Source organism: Triticum urartu, chromosome 7 (assembly GCF_003073215.2).
Source record: "Triticum urartu cultivar G1812 chromosome 7, Tu2.1, whole genome shotgun sequence".
NCBI lineage: Eukaryota > Viridiplantae > Streptophyta > Magnoliopsida > Poales > Poaceae > Triticum > Triticum urartu.
The window spans coordinates 487,215,826-487,236,787 of record NC_053028.1 but is presented as its reverse complement, the minus strand read 5'-3'; the positions used below and the strand labels follow the sequence as shown (position 1 = coordinate 487,236,787).

At 46.4% G+C, this 20,962-nt stretch overlaps 1 protein-coding gene across 1 annotated transcript; it reads left to right on the top strand.

Annotated features, from left to right (window-relative positions):
* Nucleotides 1-14,553: 14,553 nt before the first annotated feature.
* Nucleotides 14,554-20,781, top strand: LOC125523477 (probable E3 ubiquitin ligase SUD1). The gene is made up of 9 exons (XM_048688512.1): nt 14,554-14,864; nt 15,044-15,556; nt 16,390-16,986; nt 17,085-17,290; nt 17,376-17,669; nt 18,813-18,970; nt 19,077-19,240; nt 19,319-19,501; nt 20,045-20,781. Exons 1-9 carry the CDS (start codon nt 14,655-14,657, stop codon nt 20,429-20,431), a joined length of 2,712 nt encoding a protein of 903 aa, XP_048544469.1. The 5' UTR covers nt 14,554-14,654; the 3' UTR covers nt 20,432-20,781.
* Nucleotides 20,782-20,962: the final 181 nt, after the last annotated feature.

The following is a 20,962-nucleotide window of genomic DNA, read 5'->3' as shown; positions in this document are numbered from 1 at the left end:
TCAGTAGATCAACTGAGGGAAAAGCTGAAAATCGCCCAGGCTAGTGAATAGGAAGCCAAAAGGCAACATGCGGCAGGCGGGCGTGTGCTGACGCGGGCCAGGGATGAAAAGAAACAAGCTGCAAGATTCCAATACCCTGCTGGGCAAAGAACTAAAAGATGTGCGAGCCCAGCTGGCTGACGCCGTCAAAGAGAATATGAGGCTACAAGGCGACATATTCAGTATGTGTTTAACTTTACCTTTATGTAATTCGGCAAAGAAATGATCTGACAGATTTATGTCTGCGGGTATGTTGACTGGCCATCCCGAAGAGGAAATGTCCGGCTCTCAAGGCGACCTTCTGCAAGAGTTGTCCCAATTGCACGAGCGAGCTCGGCAAGCAATGCGGAGCATTGCCAAAGCTTTGTGGCCGTCCGCCTCTCCTCCAGGGAGTATGGAGGAGCTTGTGAAGCTATTCCAGGGAGCTTGGTGGCGCTTTCGATTATGGAAGATATCAGCCTGCCGAGAGGGTGCGCGAGAGGCCTGGGCCATGTTAAAAACACGGTACACCAAGCTCGATCCGAATCATATGGCCCGGGTCAGACCTAAGGGGTCAGATGGAAAGGAAATTCCGGTTAGTTTGGTATACGACCAAGTAAAGGTAGCCGCCACATATTCCCAACAGGATTGTAAGGTAGACAGCCTGTTAGACGGCATAGAAGAAGAAGTTTTTGAGTCTAAATGACTATGTACTTCAATTGACAAATTTGTTCCTAGCCGGATTGTAAAACGATTGTCATGGCAGACCTTTTCGCTTCGACCTCTGGACCCGAAGGCTCGGAGTGTTTCCGAATACCTGCTCGGTAATATAAACCGGGGTATGCATGGAAACTAGGCGTAGGGGTCATAGTTGCTTGAACAGACAAGTTGTATCCGGCTAGCTATGTTATATTACATTGTAATTGTAAGAAACATCTTCCAGGGAGAATAGTTCCGTTAAGGGTTCCTTTCCCTGGGCGAATATGCGTTAGTATGCATGTCCGACTGTGACTGAAAAAATCGCAGTGTGAATGACATCTAGGGGTTCATAGTGTAATGAGTGTAACACGTCTTTAGTCCGCCGACCGAATATTCCCTTAAGAACGCTAGATTTTGGCTTCACCTAGTTTGAGGTATACGTCCGGATGACCCGGCAGTAACAATCGCAGAGGTGCTCCCTTTATGCCGTAGCTGAACAAACGGGAACGTAGGGCATAAGCACGGGAGCCAGGCAACCCAGCTTGGCCAAAACTTAAGTCATAACAATGCATATAATGGCAAAGAAAAGGTACATATGCGGAAGAGGACACATATGTGTTGAGCGTGATGCTCGGAAAAGAATAATAAGCTTCTATAAAAGAAGCCCCCAGGTATTATGAGTGTATACATTTAAGGATGTGCACATCATAGGTGTGCGGTGTGGTCACACAAGAGCTAAAGAGCTAAACGAAAAGTTAAAGAGAGGAAAAGAAAATAATGGGAACAAAAGGAGAAGAAGACGAACAAAGAGTCCGGCTCTAGGCGTAGAATCTTCGGAGTCTGGCAGCATTCCATGGGTTCGGCTCTAAGCGGTTGTCCGATGCATCACGCGGGCGGTACACTCCTCCAATGAGAACTTCATCTGTGATGAAGGGACCCTCCCACTTGGGCTTGAGTTTGTCCTTTTTCTTCTCTGGTAGGCGTAGAACAAATTTGCCAATGTTATAAGTCTTGGCACACACTTCTTTGCTTTGATATCTGCGAGCCTGTTGTTGATAAAATGCGAAACAGGCTTTTGCGATGTCGCGCTCCTCCTCCAGGGCATCTAAGTCGTCCTGCCGATCAAGCTCGGCCTCTCTCTCTCTCTCTCTCTTCATACATGCGCACTCAATGTGAGTCATGAATAATGTCGCAGGGCAACACAGCCTCTACGCCGTACACCATGAAGAAGGGTGTATATCCGGTAGTGCGATTGGGCGTGGTCCGCAACCCCCAGAGTACGGAGTCGAGCTCCTCAACCCAGTGCTTTTCTGATTCTTTCAAATACCACACTAGTCTAGGCTTAATGCCGCTCATAATAAGACCATTAGCTCGTTCGACTTGACCGTTTGTTTGTGGATGATAGACCGAGGCATGATCGAGTTTAATGCCCAATTTATCACACCAGGATTTCACTTCATCGGCTGTGAAATTGGAGCCGTTATCAATGATGGTTGTGTGGGACACCATAATGGTGCACGACATCGGATATAAAGTCTATCACCGGTCTAGCTTCGGCCGTTTTCACTGGTTTGGCCTCTATCCACTTGGTGAATTTATCTACCATGACTAGCAGATATTTTTTTCTTATGGCTACCTCCTTTAAGGGGACCCACCATATCAAGCCCCCAGACCGCAAAAGGCCAAGTAATGGGGATTGTTTGTAGTGCAGTAGGTGGCATATGGCTTTGATTGGCGAAGAGCTGGCATCCGACACAACGTAGGACCAAGTCCTGTGCGTCTGCTCGAGCCGTCGTCCAGAAAAAACCTGTACGGAAGGCCTTACTTACAAGGGCCCGAGCCTCGGCGTGGTGACCGCCAAGGCCAGCATGAATTTCGGCCAGGAGTTGCCGTCCTTCTTCTTCGGAGATACATCTTTGAAGGACTCCGGTAGCACTTTTCTTATAGAGCTCTCCGTCATGGACCTTGTAGGCTTTCGAGCGCCGAACAATGCAGCGAGCCTCATTCTGGTCCTCAGGGAGCTCTCGCCTATTAAGGTAGGCCAAGAACGGTTTGGTCCATGGGGTAATTACTGCCATGGTTAGATGGGCCGATGGTGTTATTTGGGTGGCCGAGCCCCTGATGATATCGGTATTGTGTTCGGAATCTGGGGGTCTAGTCAGATCCGGACTAGTGTTGCCGCTCTCATCCTACCATACCACAGATGGCTTGAAGAGCCTTTCCAAAAAGATGTTAGGCGGGACGGGGTCGTGCTTGGCGCCCATGTGAGTGAGGACGCCTGCCGCTTGATTACTTTCTCGAGCCACATGATGGAACTCGAGTCCCTCGAACCGTGCTGATATTTTGAGCACGGCATTACGATAGGCCGCCATCTTCGGATCCTTGGCATCGAAGTCTCCATTTATTTGGGATATTGTGAGGTTTGAATCCCCGCGCACCTCCAGGCGTTGTATGCCCATGGAGGTAGCCATCCGAAGACCGTGCAATAAGGCCTCATATTCGGCTGCATTGTTTGAGTCTGTGTATAATATTTGGAGTACATACTGGACCGTGTCTCCAGTGGGGGACTTTAAAACGACTCCTGCTCCTAAACCAGCCAGCATTTTAGAACCATCGAAGTACATGACCCAGTTGGAATATGTGCCGTACTCTTTAGGGAGTTCGGCCTCTGTCCATTCGGCGACGAAGTCGGCCAATACTTGGGATTTAATAGCCTGGCGTGGTTTGTATGTTATGTCAAATGGTAGGAGCTCAATATCCCACTTGGCAATCCGACCCGTAGCGTCGCGGTTATTTATTATGTCATTAAGTGGTACTTCGGAAGCCATTGTAATCGAGCACTCTTGGAAGTAGTGTTGTAGCTTCCGGGATGCCATGAATACCGCATATGCTATCTTTTGGTAATGAGGGTACCAGGATTTGCATGGTGTAAGGACAGTGGATACGTAGTATACCAGTTTCTGGAGTGGGAACTTGTGTCCATCCTCCTCTCGCTCAACGACAAGCACTGCGCTCACCACCTGGTGCGTTGCAGAGATTATAATAACATCGGTTCACCGATGTTTGGCGCGGCTAGGATTGGGTTGCTTGCTAAAAGAGCCTTTATTTCCTCCAGTCCGGCCGTTGACGCTTCTGTCCACTCGAAGTGATCGGTACATTGGAGAAGTTGATAAAGCGGCAATGCTTTTTCTCCTAGTCTAGAGATAAAGCGGCTTAAAGCTGCCATGCATCCGGCTAGTTTTTGGACCTGTTTAAGGTCGGTTGGTGTAGCCAATTGTGACAAAGCTTGGATTTTGTCTGGATTTGCCTCAATTCCTATATTGGAAACAATGAAGCCGAGCAGCTTTCCGGCGGGAACGCCGAAAACACACTTTTCCGGATTGAGCTTAATGTCATATGTCCGGAGGTTGTCGAATGTGAGACGTAAGTCGTCGATTAACGACTCGACATGTTTATTCTTGATGATGACGTCATCCACATATGCTTCCACTGTCTTGCCGGTTTGCTTCTCCAGGCATATTTGAATCATGCGTTGGTAGGTGGTGCTGGCATTTTTAAGCCCAAAGGGCATAGTGTTGAAGCAGAAAGGCCCATATGGGGTGATGAATGCCGTTGCAGCTTGATCGGATTCCTTCATTTTAATTTGATGGTATCTGGAGTATGCGTCGAGAAAACACAGTGAGTCGTGTCCTGCAGTAGCATCAATGATCTGATCGATGCGGGGGATGTGGAAGGGATCCTTAGGGCAAGCCTTATTGAGGTCTTTAAAGTCGACGCACAGGCGCCAGGATTTGTCCTTCTTTGGTACCATCACCAGGTTTGCTAGCTAGTCCGGGTGTTTTATTTCTCTGATGAATCCGGCCTCAATTAACTTGGCTAGCTCCTCCCCCATGGCTTGTCGTTTGGGTTTGGAAAAGCGCCGCAGTGTTTGCTTGACCGGCTTATATCCCTTCAATATATTGAGGCTGTGTTCAGCCAGCCTGTGTGGGATTCCCTGCATATCAGAAGGGTGCCAGGCGAATATATCCCAGTTCTCGCGCAGGAACGTTTGTAGTGCGGCGTCAACCGTTGGGTCCAGCTGTGCCCCGATGGAAGCTGTCTTCTTGGGGTTCGTCGAGTGGACTTGGAATTTGACTATTTCGTCTACTGGTTTGAAGGAGGTGGATTTGGGACGCTTATCAAGGATTACGTTGTCCCTATCCACCGTAGAGCGTAGTGCGGTTAACTCTTCGGCCGTGAGGGCCTCAGACAGTGCCTCGAGGGCTAGGGATGTTGTTTTGTTTTCGGCGCGGAGGGCTATGTCCGGATCACTAGCAAGAGTGATAATACCGTTGGGCCCGGGCATCTTGAGCTTCATATACCCGTAATGAGGTGTAGCTTGAAAGCGTGTGAATGCATCTCGCCCCAACAGGGCATGATATCCACTGTTGAAAGGGGCCACTTGGAAGGTTATCTCCTCGGACCAATAGTTCTCTGGCGTGCCAAATACCACATCGAGTGTAATTTTCCCCGCGCATCGTGCCTCCCGGCTGGGAATGATCCCTCGGAAGGTTGTATTACTATGCTCGATGCGGCTCCTGTCTATTTCCATTTTATTCAGTGTGTCCTCGTAGATGAGGTTTAGTCCGCTGCCACCGTCCATGAGCACTTTAGTGAGCCGAAAGCCATCCACAATTGGGTTAAGGACCAAGGCGGCTGGTGCCCGGACTGACCGGATTTTTGGTTCGTCACTAGCATTGAAAGTTATGGCTGTGTCGTTCCAAGGATTTATTGTTGTGACTTGGCAGACTTCGGCGAGGTCGCGGAGTGCCCTCTTGCGCCGATTGTTTGAAGTGAAAGTCTCGAGGACTGTCAATACTCTATGGTCATCGTGTTCTGGGGGGAGTTGCTCAGTGGTGTTTTTGGTGAGGATATCCTCGCCGCTCTTGGCCACTTGCCGGAGTATCCAACATGCTCTAAGGCTGTGGGTTGGTATGGTATCTGGTGTTGTGTGTATTTTGCATGGCCTATCGAGCCATCCCTCCAGAACGGTTCTGCGGCCCGTGATGGGCTTAGATTTCTTTACTATTGGGTCGGGCGCCCCATGAGGGTGCATCCTTTTTGCCCGGACGAGGGGTTGAGTGGAAACCGGTGGTTCCCAGTGAGCTGCCTGAGTTTTCCAGGCGCTTTCCATTGCGCAGTACTTCTGTACTATGGTTGCCAAGTCAGCAAAGTGTTATATGTGACGGCGGCTAATGGCATTGAGGATTCCTTCGTCCATGCAATTATTGCAGAATACTAAGATCGCGTCTTCGTCGCGGCAATCTTTAATTTTGTCTTTGACAAGGAGGAATCTGGCCCAAAAGTGATGGACTGTTTCCTGAGACTGATGTCGTATGCACGTGAGATCGCTCATATCTGGGTGGGTGGGTGGCTTTAGATCCGAACCCTAACCCAACTTGGGATCTGGAGTCTGAGGAACTTCCAAGCTTAATAGTTCGGGCTCCGGGATATCAACAGATTTTTCAGGTCAGTCGTCCGATTCTAGGTTCGGAGGACGGGGCGTGTTGTTCCGCGGACGGGTATCTGGCTCTTCGAGCTCGGAAATTCTAACATAGTTCGTCCTCAATATAGAGGAAGAGTTGTTGATTTGCTCCTCTACTACCGCTATCTGATGAGTGATCGGCAAAGATTTGATATCTCTCTGATCAGGTTTAAACCCAATCCGATCGTAGTCTGTAGCGACCCCCAAGGCAGCGATGCGATCCAGGAGCTCGTTTAAAGACGACAACTCTGTCGGATCCAACCGTTTGGAGTATTCTGGGTCAACACGAAGGCGATTTTCGATGACCCAAGAAGTCATCGTCGGCTTAACGGCCGGACGGGCGGTCATGGAAAGCGGCCCGGCCGGAGGATTTGGCCTGAGGCCAGGGCTCCTCCGGAGGTGATACTGTCCTTGATAACAAGGCGAGCCATCAATCCTGTCTTCGACATCGGAGAGGAACTCTCAATGAAAGCACCAATGTCAGTGTCAAAACTGGCGGATCTCTGGTAGAGGGTACCGAACTGTGCGTCCAAGGTTGATGGTAACAGGAGACAGGGGACACAAAGTTTTACCCAGGTTCGGGCCCTCTCGATGGAGGTAATACCCTACTTACTGCTTGATTAATATTGATGAATATGGGGGTTACAAGAGTTGATCTACCAAGAGATCGTAATGGCTAAAACCCTAGGAGTCTGGCCTGTATGATTATGTTTGCCTCTACGGACTAAACCCTCCGGTTTATATAGACACCGGAGGGGCCTAGGGTTGTACAAAGTCGGTTACAAAGAAAGGAAATAGTACATCTGGCCGCCTAGCTTTCCTTCCACGCAAAGGCGAGTCCTATCCGGACACGGGAGGAAGTCTTCTATCATGTATCTTCATGGCCCAATAGTCCGGCCCACGTCACACAGGCCAGACGCCCGAGGACCCCTTAATCCAGGACTCCCTCACTAGTCACTATCACCAAGTTACTGGAACTTCGTGATGAACTATAATATGCAAGGGATGCCGAAAATGATTCCATGAGCTCTTCGCAATGCTGAAATCAGCGAAGGTAGAAATCAAGAAATAGCATCAAATGTTGATGGTTGACAAGACCACTAGTTTCAAGTAAAAGGGCAAGGGAAAGAAAGGGAACTTCAAGAAGAATGACTTGCAAGTTGCCACTCCCATGAAGAAGCCCAAAGCTAGACCCAAGCGTGAAACTGAGTGCTACTACTGCAAAGGAAATGGTCACTGGAAGTGGAACTGCCCTTGATACTTGGCGGATAAGAAGGATGGTAAAGTGAACAAAGGTATATTTGATATACATGTTATTGATGTGTACTTTACTAGTGTTTATAGCAACCCCTCGGTATTTGATATTGGTTCAGTTGCTAAGAGTAGTAACTCGAAACGGGAGTTGCAAAATAAACAGAGACTAGTTAAGGGTGAGGTGATGATGTGTGTTGGAAGTGATTCCAAGGTTGATAAGATCACCATCGCACACTCCCTTTGCCTTCGGGATTAGTGTTGAACCTAAAATAAATGTTACTTGGTGTTTCCGTTGAGCATGAATATGATTGGATCATGTTTATTGCAAAACGGTTATTCATTTAAGTCAAAGAATAATTGTTATTCTATTTACATGAATAAAACCTTCTATGGTCATACACTCAATATAAATGGTTTATTGAATCTCGATTTTAGTGATACACATATTCATAATATTGAAGCCAAAAGATACTAAGTTAATAATGATAGTGCAACTTATTTGTGGCACTGCTGTTTAGATCATATTGGTGTAAAGCGCATGAAGAAACTCCATACCGATGGGCTTTTGGAATCACTTGATTATGAATCACTTGATGCTTGCGAACCATGCCTCATGGGCAAGATGACTAAGACTCCGTTCTCCGGAACAATGGAGCGAGCAACAGACTTGTTGGAAATAATACATACTGATGTATGCGGTCTGATAAGTGTTGATGCTCGCGGCGGGTATCATTATTTTATGACCTTCACAGATGATTTGAGCAAATATGGGTATATCTACTTGATGAAAGATAAGTCTGAAACATTTGAAAAGTTCAAAGAATTTCAGAGTGAGGTGGAAAATCATCGTAACAAGAAAATAAAGTTTCTATGATCTGATCGTGGAGGTGAACATTTGAGTTACGAGTTTGGCCTTCATTTGAAACAATGCGGAATAGTTTCACAACTCCCGCCACCCGGAACACCACAGCATAATGGTGTGTCCGAACGTCGTAACCGCACTTTATTAGATATTGTGCGATCTGTGATATCTCTTACTGATTTACCGTTATCGTTTTGGGGTTATGCATTAAGACAACTACATTCACGTTAAATATGGCACCATATAAAATCCGTTGAGATGACACCGTATGAACTGTGGTTTAGCAAGAAAACTAAGCTGTCGTTTCTTAAAGTTTGGGGTTGCGATGCTTATGTGAAAAAGTTTCAACCTAATAAGCTCGAACCCAAATCAGAGAAGTGCGTCTTCATAGGATACCCAAGAGAAAATGTTGGGTACACCTTCTATCACAGATCCAAAGGCAAGATCATTGTTGCTAAATGGATCCTTTCTAGAGAAGGGGTTTCTCTCGAAAGAAGTGAGTGGGAGGAAGTAGAACTTGATGAGGTAATTGTACCTTCTCTCGAATTGGAAAGTAGTTCATCGCAGGAATTAGTTCCGGTGATGCCTACACCAATTAGCGAGGAAGTTAATGATGATGATCATAAAACTCAAGTTACTACTAAACCTCGTAGGTCAACCAGACTATGTTCCGCACCAGAGTGGTACGGTAATCCTGTTTTGGAAATCATGTTACTAGACCATGACGAACCTACGAACTATGAGGAAGCGATGATGAGCCCAAATTCCGCGAAATGGCTTAAGGCCATGAAATCTAAGATAGGATCCATGTATGAGAACAAAGTATGGACTTTGGTTGACTTGCCCGATGATCGGCAAGCCATAGAGAATAAAATGGATCTTCAAGAGGAAGACGGACGCTGATAGTAGTGTTACTATATACAAAGCTTGAATTGTCACAAAAAATGTTTTTGACAAGTTCAAGGTGTTGACTACAATGAGATTTTTTCACTTGTATCGATGCTTAAAAGTCTGTCCGAATCATGTTAACAATTGCCGCATTTTATGAAATTTGGCAAATGGATGTCAAACCCGCATTCCTTAATGGATTTCTTAAAGAAGAGTTGTATATGATGCAGCCAGAAGGTTTTGTCGATCCTAAAGGTGCTAACAAAGTGTGCAAAGCTCCAGCGATCCATCTATGGACTGGTGCAAGCATCTCAGAGTTGGAATATACGCTTTGATGAGTTGATCAAAGCATACAGTTTTATACAGACTTGCGGTGAAGCCTGTATTTACAAGAAAGTGAGTGGAAGCACTACAACCTTTCTGATAAGTATATGTGAATGACATATTGTTGATCGGAAATGATGTAGAATTTTCTGGAAAGCATAAAGGAGTGTTTGAAAGGAGTTTTTTCAAAGAAAGACCTCGGTGAAGCTGCTTACATATTGAGCATCAAGATCTATAGAGATAGATCAAGACGCTTGATAAGTTTTTTCAATAAGTACATACCTTGACAAGTTTTTGAAGTAGTTCAAAATGGAATAGTCAAAGAAGGAGTTCTTGCCTGTGTTGCAAGGTGTGAAGTTGAGTAAGACTCAAAGCCCGACCACGACAGAAGATAGAGAGAGAATGCAAGTCATTGCCTATGCCTCAAGCATAGGTTCTATAAAGTATGCCATGCTATGTACCAGACCTATTGTATACCCTACACTGAGTTTGGCAAGGGAGTACAATAGTGATCTAGGAGTAGACCATTGGACATTGGTCAAAATTATCCTTAGAGGACTAAGGAAATATTTCTCGATTATGGAGGTCATAAAGAGTTCGTCGTAAAGAGTTACGTCGATGCAAGCTTTGACACCGATCTGGATGACTCTGAGTTTGATTGAGATACATATTGAAAGCGGGAGAAAATAGCTAGAGTAGCTCCGTGTAGAGCATTGTAGACATAGATATTTGCAAAATGCATAAGGATCTGAATGTGGCAGACCCGTAGACTAAAACTTATCTCACAAGCAAAACATGATCACACCTTAATGTTCTTGGGTGTTGATCACATAGCGGTGTGAACTAGATTATTGAGTCTAGTAAACCCTTTGAGTGTTGGTCACATGGCGATGTAAACTATAGAGTGTTGAATCACATGACGATGTGAACTATTGGTGTTAAATCACATGGCGATGTGAACTAGATTATTGACTCTAGTGCAAGTGGGAGACTGAAGGAAATATGCCCTAGAGGCAATAATAAAGTTGTTATTTTTATTTCCTTATATCATGATAAATGTTTATTATTCATGCTAGAATTGTATTAAACAGAAACTTGATACATTTGTGAATACATAGACAAAACAAAGTGTCCCTAGTATACCAGAGGAACACTTTGTGTGCTACCAAACGTCACAACATAACTAGGTGATTATAAAGGTGCTCTACAGGTGTCTCCGATGGTGTTTGTTGAGTTGGCATAGATCGAGATTAGGATTTGTCACTCCGAATGTCGGAGAGGTATCTCTGGGCCCTCTCGGTAATGCTCATCACTATAAGCCTTGCAGGCAATGTGACTAATGAGTTAGTTGCGGGATGATGCATTATGGAACGAGTAAAGAGACTTGCCGGTAACGAGATTGAACTAGGTATGATGATATCGACGATCGAATCTCGGGCAAGTAACATACCGATGACAAAGGGAACAATGTATGTTGTTATGCGGTTTGACTGATAAAGATCTTCGTAGAATATGTAGGAGCCAATATGAGCATCCAGGTTCTGTTATTGGTTATTGACCGGAGATGTGTCTCGGTCATGTCTACATAGTTCTTGAACCCATAGGGTCCGCACACTTAACGTTCGATGATGATTTGTATTATGAGTTATGTGATTTGATGTACCAAAGTTTGTTCGGAGTCCTGGATGAGATCACGGACATGACGAGGAGTCTCGAAATGGTCGAGGGGTAAAGATTCATATATTGGAACGTTGCATTTGGACATCGGAATGGTTCCGGGTGATTCAGGCATTTTTTCGGAGTACCAGGAGGTTACCGGAACCCCCGGAGAAAGATATGGGCCTTATGGGCCATAGAAGGGAGGCTAACCAGCCCACAAGGGCTGGTGCGCCCCCCACAAGGGAGGAGGCCGAATTGGACTTGGGAAGGGGGCGCCACCCCCCTTTCCTTCTCCTACTCCCTCTCCTTCCCCTTTTCCCCCTCCGGTAGAAGGAAAAAAGTGTGGGGTCGAATCCTACTAGGACTGGAGTCCTAGTAGGACTCCCCTTTCCCTGGTGTGCCCCTTGTTGGTCGGCCTCCTCCTCCCCTCCTTTATATACGGGGGAAGGGAGGCACCCCAAAGACACACAAGTTGATCTTTACCCGTGTGCGGTGCCCCCCTCTACAATTTTACACCTCGGTCATATTGTCGTGGTGCTTAGGCGAAGCCCTGCGCCGGTAACTTCATCATCACCGTCACCATGCCATCGTGCTGATGGAACTCTCCCTCGGCCTCAACTAGATCAAGAGTTCGAGGCACGTCACCGAGTTGAACGTGTGCATATCGCGGAGGTGTCGTGCGTTCGGTACTTGGATCGGTTGGATCGCTAATACGTTCGACTACATCAACCGCGTTACTAAACGCTTCCGCTTTTGGTCTACGAGGGTACGTGGACACACTCTCCCCGCTCATTGCTATTCTTCTCCTAGATAGATCTTGCGTGATCGTAGGCAAAAATTTTGAAATACTACGTTCCCCAACACCTGGTGACTGCCACATTGCAAATGGTGGGGGTGCAGAGCATCGGGAGCGTGTCAGCACCAGCCGTGGTTGCGGGGTGGTCCCTTGAGTCGAAGGTGAGGTCGGCCATAGGCGCTTGGTGGCGCTCCTCGCTGTATGTGGGCGGCGCCCACTTGGCAAAAGAACTGCTTGACGTGGCGGTCCGAGGCCGACGCTTGTGAGCCGCCGAGGATGGCCGCAACGGCATGAGGCGCTGGCGCCGTGAAACATGTGATAAAAAGTCCGTGCAGCTCCTCCCAGGAGGCCATTGAAGACTCCGGCAAGCCCATGAGCCAGGCGCGCGACACGCCCGTGAGGGCCATGGGTAGCCAGTTTGCCATGGCCTTGTCATTGCCGCCAGCCACCAAAACAGCCTCCGCGTATGCCTGGAGAAACCCCGTCGGGTCCGCCGCGCCGTCGTAATGAGGCGACAGCTCCGGCCTGAACTTGGGCGGCCACTGCACCAAGCTCTGAGACCCACGGCCCCCCCGAACACACCCATCGGTCCGGTCGGTGGAGCGACGCCCGCCATGAGAGCCAAACGGCGTGGTGGAGTGTGGCGAGCGGAGAGGCGAATCTTCAACGCACCCCTACCTAGCGCCAAATGTCAGATTCTCGGCTCCGCAGACCTTGGATAGATTCGAACTCTGGGGTGCGTGCGAAGAACTCGACCTCCCTAGCCTGCCTACTCGCCGATCTCACAGCCTGGCTCAATGAACATGAAGGAAACAAGACAAGGCAGTTTATCCAGGGTGGGGCCTCCTTGCAGTGTAAAACCCTACTCCTACTTTGTGGTGGATTAGCCTCGAGGTGGGCTGAGGATGAACTAGTACAGTGGGAGAACAACCTCACGAGGTGTGTTCTTGTGTGGGTGTGAGCTGGTGAGGGAGGAGTGGATTCGATCCCCCTCTATGGTAGTAGCTAGGCTATATTTATAGTGGCCTTGGTCCTCTTCCCCCAAAACGAAGGCGGGAAGGGATCCCCACAACGGCCAAATTCGAAGGGGAACAACTAGTACATCTTATCCTGACAAAAGGTGGTCTTCGCCTGCAAAGCTTCTGGTCGTGACGCCGTGGTGGGCTCGGTGATGACCTTCATCCTGCCGTCCTGAGGGTCTTGGCCTTGTTGCATGAGAATGGAAACCTTTGGCTGATTCATCGGGACTCCGTGCCTGCGCTTGCCTCCTTAGCACCAAAGAGAAAACTGTTGTACTGCGCCCTCTGGCGCCCGCCTGGCCTTGGTCGTCATGGCTTGCGTCATCTGAACCTCACGAGGTGGAAAGCTTGCATAGAGATCTCCGCTCCTCAGGAGCCAGCCTGAGGAGGCCGCTCCTCCTGGAGGTCTTGGTGTCGTCCGCCTTGCGAAGCTTGGCCCCTCGCGAGGGTCTTGTGTTGGTGACGCTGAAGGTGGGCCATACCAGGCCGTCGGTGGAGCCACGTTGTGGGCCGCGGGCAGGCAAGTCTGGGTACCCCCGTTCCCAGAACGCCGACAATTACAATCCCCCCAACATCAATCATATGACCATTCATTAAAAAAATGAATCTCCAACTAATTTTGTGATGAACTAGGGTTCATATGGAAACTACATAGAATCTCTCCAACTAGTTACTAGAGTTCATATTCAACTCCATACATCATATAGAATCAAGCTAAACAAACCTAGCATCAATCAAAATTAAAATCTAGTAGGAAAATAGGGTTTATTTGGACCAAATAATGCATCGAATCGAATGTTTTTTGACTAAAACTAATTGGAGGGATTGAGAGAGCTTACTTTTCTCGTTTTGGAGCCATATCGATTCGCAAAAATGGTGAAGAGACGAAGAAGATCAGAGGAGGGGAGGGGGGGGGGGCTCTCTATTGCTAGGCGACGCGGCGCAGTCGCGGGAGAGAAGATGGGGGCTGGAGTTCGTGGGTGGGCCCCGCGCCCCGGTCTTTAGCGGTAGGGTTGCATAGCCTACCACTTAGGACTCTGGCGGTAGGGTGGGCCGCAGGAGACGTCTGTCGTTTACTCGGATTGACGTGGATGAGTGAGCTATCGCCTAGGCTTCTGGTGCTAGCCTTTACAACCCTACTTTCGAGGACCCTGGCGATAGGAAAAAGGCTCAAATCTCGAAAAACTTTCAAACCGAGGTCAGATCCGGCTAAACTTTTCGAAAAAGGTCAAAACACAAAAATTAGCCATGTGTGAAGAACTTTGTGTGATGTGATGAAGAACTGCCGCTTGATCGTCAACAATTTCTGGCGCGGATGTTTTTATTATTAAATTTGCAGTATCGTTTTAGAGGATCTGTTCAGTCATTGTTTGCGCGATACCGTAAATCAGTATATCCCTCAAACGTTTTTTGCGGTACCGATTTATAGCTGATCTGGAGATGCTAAGTGTGATTCAGAAAAAGTACGAGAGAGTTAGCAGCAGCAAGTCAATAAAGACAAACTAGGGTGGGTGTCGGCCGAGGAAGCGAGAGAAAGAGGAGCGCACGGAAGGTGTCTTCTTTCGAGAGGGGGAGGGGAGAGGGGAGAGACCAAGGGAAGCTTCGCCGAGGATGGCCGCCGTCCCTCCGCCGGAGACCGCGCTCTCCTCCGCGGCGGACGGCTCGGATGACGAGGATGGGGACCAGTGCCGCATCTGCCGCTTCCCAGCCGAGGCGGATCGCCCTCTGCGCCGCCCCTGCGCCTGCAGCGGCAGCATCAGGTTCGTCCACGACGACTGCCTCCTCCGATGGCTCGCCACCAGCCGCCAATCCCGGTGCGAGGTATCCCTCTAGTCTTCGCCTCCGCCTGCCCTCTCTCGGCATCGATCATATCCGCCATGAATGGTCCATGCCCTTGTTTGCTAATTTCGATTCATGCTGTTGCTGTGTGGTTCGCGCTTAGCTTAATCTTCGAGTTCCAATTCGACGCGATGCTCATGTTCCTCTGCTCCTTCGATCAGGTGTGCAGCCGCGAGATCACCATCAGCCCTCTCTACGCTCCAAACGCCCCTGCGAGGCTGCCCCTTTCCGAATTCATGCTCGGCTTGGCCAACAAGGTCATGGGTTGGGTTATCGTGCTGCTCTCCCTCGTCGTCGCGGTCCTCGTCTGGGAATTCATCATGCCCGTCACCACTCTCTGGACATGGCGCCTCGCTCTCTCCAGGAGCTTTGCTCAAGTGCGACACCTGCTCTCCCTCCGGCTCTCCGCCACCTCCTTCTTTGCAGATGGGTTCTACAGGTTCAGGTTCATGCCTTCCGTGGATACCATATTCGCCTGTGTTTCTATCAGAAGAGCCTTCGTCAGGGACCTTGGCCATTTTAGACAGCTTAACGGGCTCGCCAGAATTGGTGCTGATGCTGTTGCTCCATTTGCTCTCTGGGTTGCTCGCCTGGAAACTCACCTTCAAAACAGATTTGGGGGATTGGATAGCCTGCAAGTCCTTGCGCTGCATACTGTGGAAGCTTCCTTGATGGTACGCTTCTTGCTTTGATCTCCCCACTGTCCTCTGACTGTACATTTATCGTTTTCCTTTTCTGAGGGAACGTCCACAAGCTTTGCACATCTTATGACTAAGTAGAGAAGCAAATTCTAATTCACAAGAGCCTGGCATTAAGGGTTTTTTCATCCAACACCAACTACTGTTTCTTGTTTACTGTGATGGGAGGATTCTACATTCTACCTGCAGAAGTAGAGCACTGATTAATGAAGTTATATTCTAGAGATTAAGCACATCTTGTCATGGTTTTGCTTAATACTGGTCATAGTAGAGTATAACTTCAGTTCAAAGGGAAGATGCCGCTTACGGTCCTGGCTATTGCGAGTAACAGCAAAACTTAAATGATTTGGTCATCACATGGACCAAAATAGTACGAGTTCTTTTGTAAAACTGGATGGCGTTCAGTTCTTTACCTTTTTCCTACCCTGCAATTGGGCGAGACATCATCAATATGGTTTGCTGTCCATCAGTCTGGACCCTGGAGGCGTAGAAAGTGCAATGTTGGATGACTTGGATGACTATTCCTAATATGTAGGTTTAGGATTTCTTAGGCCATTATTTTGAGTGCACCTCCATGAGTGGCTAACCTTGTCCTCCTTGGTGCTTTAATCATTGTGTTGTTGCTGTAGCTTTTGTTACCTTGTTGGGCTAGTTCCACCATGGTTTTAATTAACATTTTTGGACAATGCTTCAACACCACATGTGGATGCTTTATTGCTTTTGTAGGATGGAGGCTTCAGATATCTTCTGCTTATCTTTTTTAATATACTTAATTGCGGAAAATTCTAACTAAATCATTTTCTATTCAGGTGGTAATAGTTGACATAGGCATTGCTTTCATGTTTGGTTTTGTTCCCTTCACGTTGGGAAGGATAATCCTATGGTGCGTTTCGTGTTTCAATTTTGGAAATGTGGATGATGTCAACTCATACACTTCAACAGCTTATATCCTTTTAATTGGATATGGATTTATCTTTTCACTGGGTGTAACTTTTGGTGGGATGCATACTTTCCATCAATACTCGAGGGGAGAGCGACTTCTGATTGCCATTTTCTTCAAGATCTTGGCTGATGGGACATGCTGGTTGTTGAGCCCCTTTAGATGGCTGCATCGTATACATGTAATGATCCGCAAGACATTCTCTCTCTGCCAGATGTTCTTCAGAGGGATCGCAAATTTGATCACTTTTGCCAACTTTTCTCTTAATGTCATAAACATGATTATAGTATTCCCCTTGCTCTTTGGCTGGTCTCTTGATATCTGTACTTCGAAAATGTTTGGTGCAACAATACATCAAAGGTTCAAACTTCTGTGGGCTTCATCCTTTTCTTCTATTACTCTACATTGGCTTACTGGATGCATCTTTTTGATACTACGCTCCAAATTGTCCAGTCTTCTTCGCCCGGTATTTATCGTACTGTATTTGTGGTCTCATCATTTCGTAGTGCATGCAGTATATGTTTCAGGGGTGTAACAGTAATTTTTTTGTTTGCTTGTGAATAGATACTGAGGCCAGGAGTTAGTACTCCATTTTTCCATCTTGCTGAAGAGCATAATGTGAAACCATGCATGCGCGAACCATTCTATATTATCTCTTTCAAGAAGCTTCCTCGTCTTTTTGTTGGCATTATCAATGTTGGTATGGTCTTTCTTGTTCCTGTTCAAATCGCTGGTGGATTGGCACCTAAGTTGTTCCCATTAGATATCATGTAAGTATTCTTTTTTCTTCTTCATCTTATGCATCTGCCAGTCTTTGGTGATTCAACGCATTTATTTTAATATTATGAACTGTAGCTACTTCGATCCACCTACTAAGGGCACATCATTTTGGCAAGCGCCACGGACCTACGCAGAGTTACTTTCTGGCATTGTCCTTCTGAGGTTTCTCATTTGCAATACACTCAAATACCTTCAACCTCGCAAACTGGTGGAGAAGATACTGCGAAATTGGTTTGCCACTACTGGACAAGCTCTTGGTCTATTAGATTTGTTGATTGTCCAGCCTGACGGAGCATCTGGACATGAGGTTAGTAATAGTGTCGCACCAAATGACCAGTATGGCAGCACTTACGAAGCTATGGCTAATAGGTAAACTCCCATATTTTTGTTCACTCAAGGGACTGTACATTCTGCACTATTTGTAACCTGATGCTCCCACACCCATTCTCTAATATGATCTAATTTTATTTCTTTATGATTTCATTGTTGACTATTCATTTAAGATACATGCATTCTGGTGGTTAGGCAGTAGTGTTGGTGTTTGTTCTTTTTGCACACTTTTATCTTTAGAATGAAGAGGGTACCCAATCTCGGTATATATCTTCCCAAATGTGTCTCGTCACAGGAATTTCCATCTTTTGGGGGTTAAACATTGCATAGGTGGTTCTAGTATGCCACAGAACTGGTAATCGAATATTTGGATCCTCAAACTTGTACAAACTGGATCAAATATTGAAGTGAGATCCATATATGGTTGTACTGTCTGACATTACTTCCATATGGGCACTATGGATCATGTAAAAACAATACTTCAAACACTGTTCCAAATATAGGTCAGTTAACTGCTATTCGGACCCCTCCCGATATGAGAACGCGCTATTCGAGCCATTAACTTGTAGGTCCAGTTAATTTGTCTGACAAGCCGATTTATCAGTTGTCAGGCTGAATTATTGGCTGGGTCAATTAACTGCTAGGCCTTTTTTAGCCCAAAACTGGCCCGTTCCCTCCCTATGTTTCAATGTTCAGGTTTATGGCCTTCCAGATCGGCTGCAACATCAGAACATCAAGGCAACAATTTCCTTGTTGCTATGTAGCCTAGGATTGCATATTTAGATACTTAGTACATTGCATGTTGCTATATAGCCTAGGATGTATTGATATGGCCCTAGTTGACCTCCTGATAAATGGGTTACCGATAAATTTAGTTAAATGGCTGATTCACCGTTTAATCCCTACCCAGCACCCAACTGATATGGTACCAGTTACCGATATCCTGAACATTGACTTCAAGAAACAAATATGCGTACCATTGTTGCATCTTCAGTACGGCAATTTTAGTCTTCAGTCAAAATAAATTATATTTTCTTTGAATTCTTTTTCTAATCTCGTTTTTATTTCCTATACTTGCCTGCTCATTTTTTTACCATTCAACTAATTAATGTTTTGCAAACTCAAGATGTTGGCTGCACAATTTTTCTAGAAGATATTTACCCTTCTTACACATTGTAACAGGAGATCTGTTGCAGTTCGAATGACACTACTTGTAGTGCTAGCATGGTTGACTGTTGTGATACTCAACACTGTTGTGCTTATCTTTCCAATCTCAGTTGGGCGTGCATTATTGTTGGCCATCCCTCAGCTGCCAGTAGCAGGTGGATTGAAGTCCAATGGTAATAATTGCTCAGAGATGATCACTGAAATTCCTCTGTAAATGAAGTGAATGTTTGTTTATGTTATTCATCTTATTTGGGCTTACTTGGGTAATCTTTCTTTTAGATCTGTTTGCGTTTGCTGTTGGATTTTGCACCATATCAACTATTATTGCCGCCTCTAGAGATTCATTTGTCTACATGACATCTGGGAGAACATGCCTTCTAGCTTCTGTTATCTGCAAGTGGGGTATAACTGCTCTGAAGAGCTCTCCTCTTTTGTTCATATGGGTGAGCATTTTAATTGAGGTGGTTTCATTTTTATTTTATTTTGATAAAACAGTTCAGTAACTTGTTGTTTGTTGCCAGATTGTTATCATTCCCATTCTAATAGGATTGCTGGTTGATTTTCTCCTGATATCACCCTTCAAGTTCCTGGTTGATTTTCTGGTGATGTCACCCTTCATTGTGCCATCTGATGACATTCCAGTTCTAGACTTCTTCAGCATTTGGTTCCTGGGGATGCTATTGCTGAAATTCTGGACTAATTTGGTGAGATGCAACTTATCTTGTCACTTTTCTGATGACTTAACTTGTATTCATCATGTATGCACCATACTTGGCATAATCAGGCGATCGCAATTATTTGGGAAAATTTGCTACTCCCTCCGTTCTAAAATGCTTGTCGTAGTTTTAATTCGAACTAAAACCATGACAAGTATTTTGGAAAGGAGGGAGTACATGACACCAAAAGTGTACCAGTTGCAAAATGCATAGTTTCCTTGCTAAAGCGAATTATCAAAATGAACAGTGCATATTTTATTTTAGTCCATCTCATTTGCAAAGCTGTTTTGTTGTTATTAGTCACAATATTTTTGTAATTGACTCTTCCCATTGAGAAAGCCTGCAATATTTAATTCGTCTCCCGTGCCGCCTCAGGCATGCTATCAAGTATCAATTGCCAATATCTGCCCAATGATGGCTGAGTTTCTATTCTGACTGATCTTGCAATGGGCACATGGTTACTTAATGTAGTAGTTTGCTGGTAATTTGCCAGGTTATTCTAATTAGATATTTTTGTTACCATTGTTGAAGGCTCATTGGACAAGGGACGCGCCTTTCCTGGCTCATTTCATTGATGGAAGATGGGACTGGAAGCTTACTCGGGCAAAGGATGATGGCTTTGCAGGGTTGAGGGCAAAGTGGGTCTTGCAAGATATATTGATGCCTATCACCATGAAGCTAGTGATTGTTCTGTGTGTTCCTTATGTGCTTGCGAAGGGCCTTTTCCCAAGGTTTGGCTACTCTGCTGCGGTGAACTCGACGGTGTACCATTTCGCATGGCTGGGCAGCCTCGCCTTATATGCGCTCTGCTACCTTGCCAAGGTATTCTGGGGTGTCCTGGTGAAACTCCACGATTCTATCAGGGATGAGCGCTATATTATCGGGCAGAGGCTGCAAGACTACACTGACAACAGCTGAAGGCCCTTCTCCTTGCAACTCAGTTTTCTATAGTAGTTAGGTTTAAACATAACAACAGTCGGCATCAGGAAGCGAAGAGGCCGTGTTACAGATGGAGATGATACAGTGAGATGTCGGAGAGGTAGTTTGCTTGTAAATATGGATGTAGTTTTAGTTGCCATCACCTGTTGGTCACGATCTTTTGTGCCGGTTCGGTAGGTTGCTGAGTCTTGAGAATTTGATCGTAATCGTGGTTGTAATAGCCTATGGTTTTTAGGAATCTCAGACACTTTTTGCGATCGTCATTACATGAGGGCCTTGGTCTGGTGCTGATTCGGGCAATATCAAATTCTGAGGTTTTCGCTTGTTTCTGGGGCTGTAGCCATATGGGTGTGGTGTTTCTCGGCATTTTGGTAGCCCTCAGGACCCATGGGTCGTGCACTCATGTTCTGCTGCCGATTCAGGCATGTTGCAAAATCTATCATTTGGACAAATTTCACATAACTTTGCCGCTAGCCAGAAAACATTTTTTGTTGGTATGTTGTAACCGTG

What these genes read in the sequence shown, in the direction of transcription:
- LOC125523477 (XM_048688512.1), top strand. Translation starts at nt 14,655, where the DNA reads ATGGCCGCCGTCCCTCCGCCGGAGACCGCGCTCTCCTCCGCGGCGGAC. An exon ending in GCCGCCAATCCCGGTGCGAG is followed by an intron (nt 14,865 to 15,043) that starts GTATCCCTCTAG and finishes TCCTTCGATCAG; the next exon opens with GTGTGCAGCCGCGAGATCAC. An exon ending in TGAAATTCTGGACTAATTTG is followed by an intron (nt 19,502 to 20,044) that starts GTGAGATGCAAC and finishes CCATTGTTGAAG; the next exon opens with GCTCATTGGACAAGGGACGC.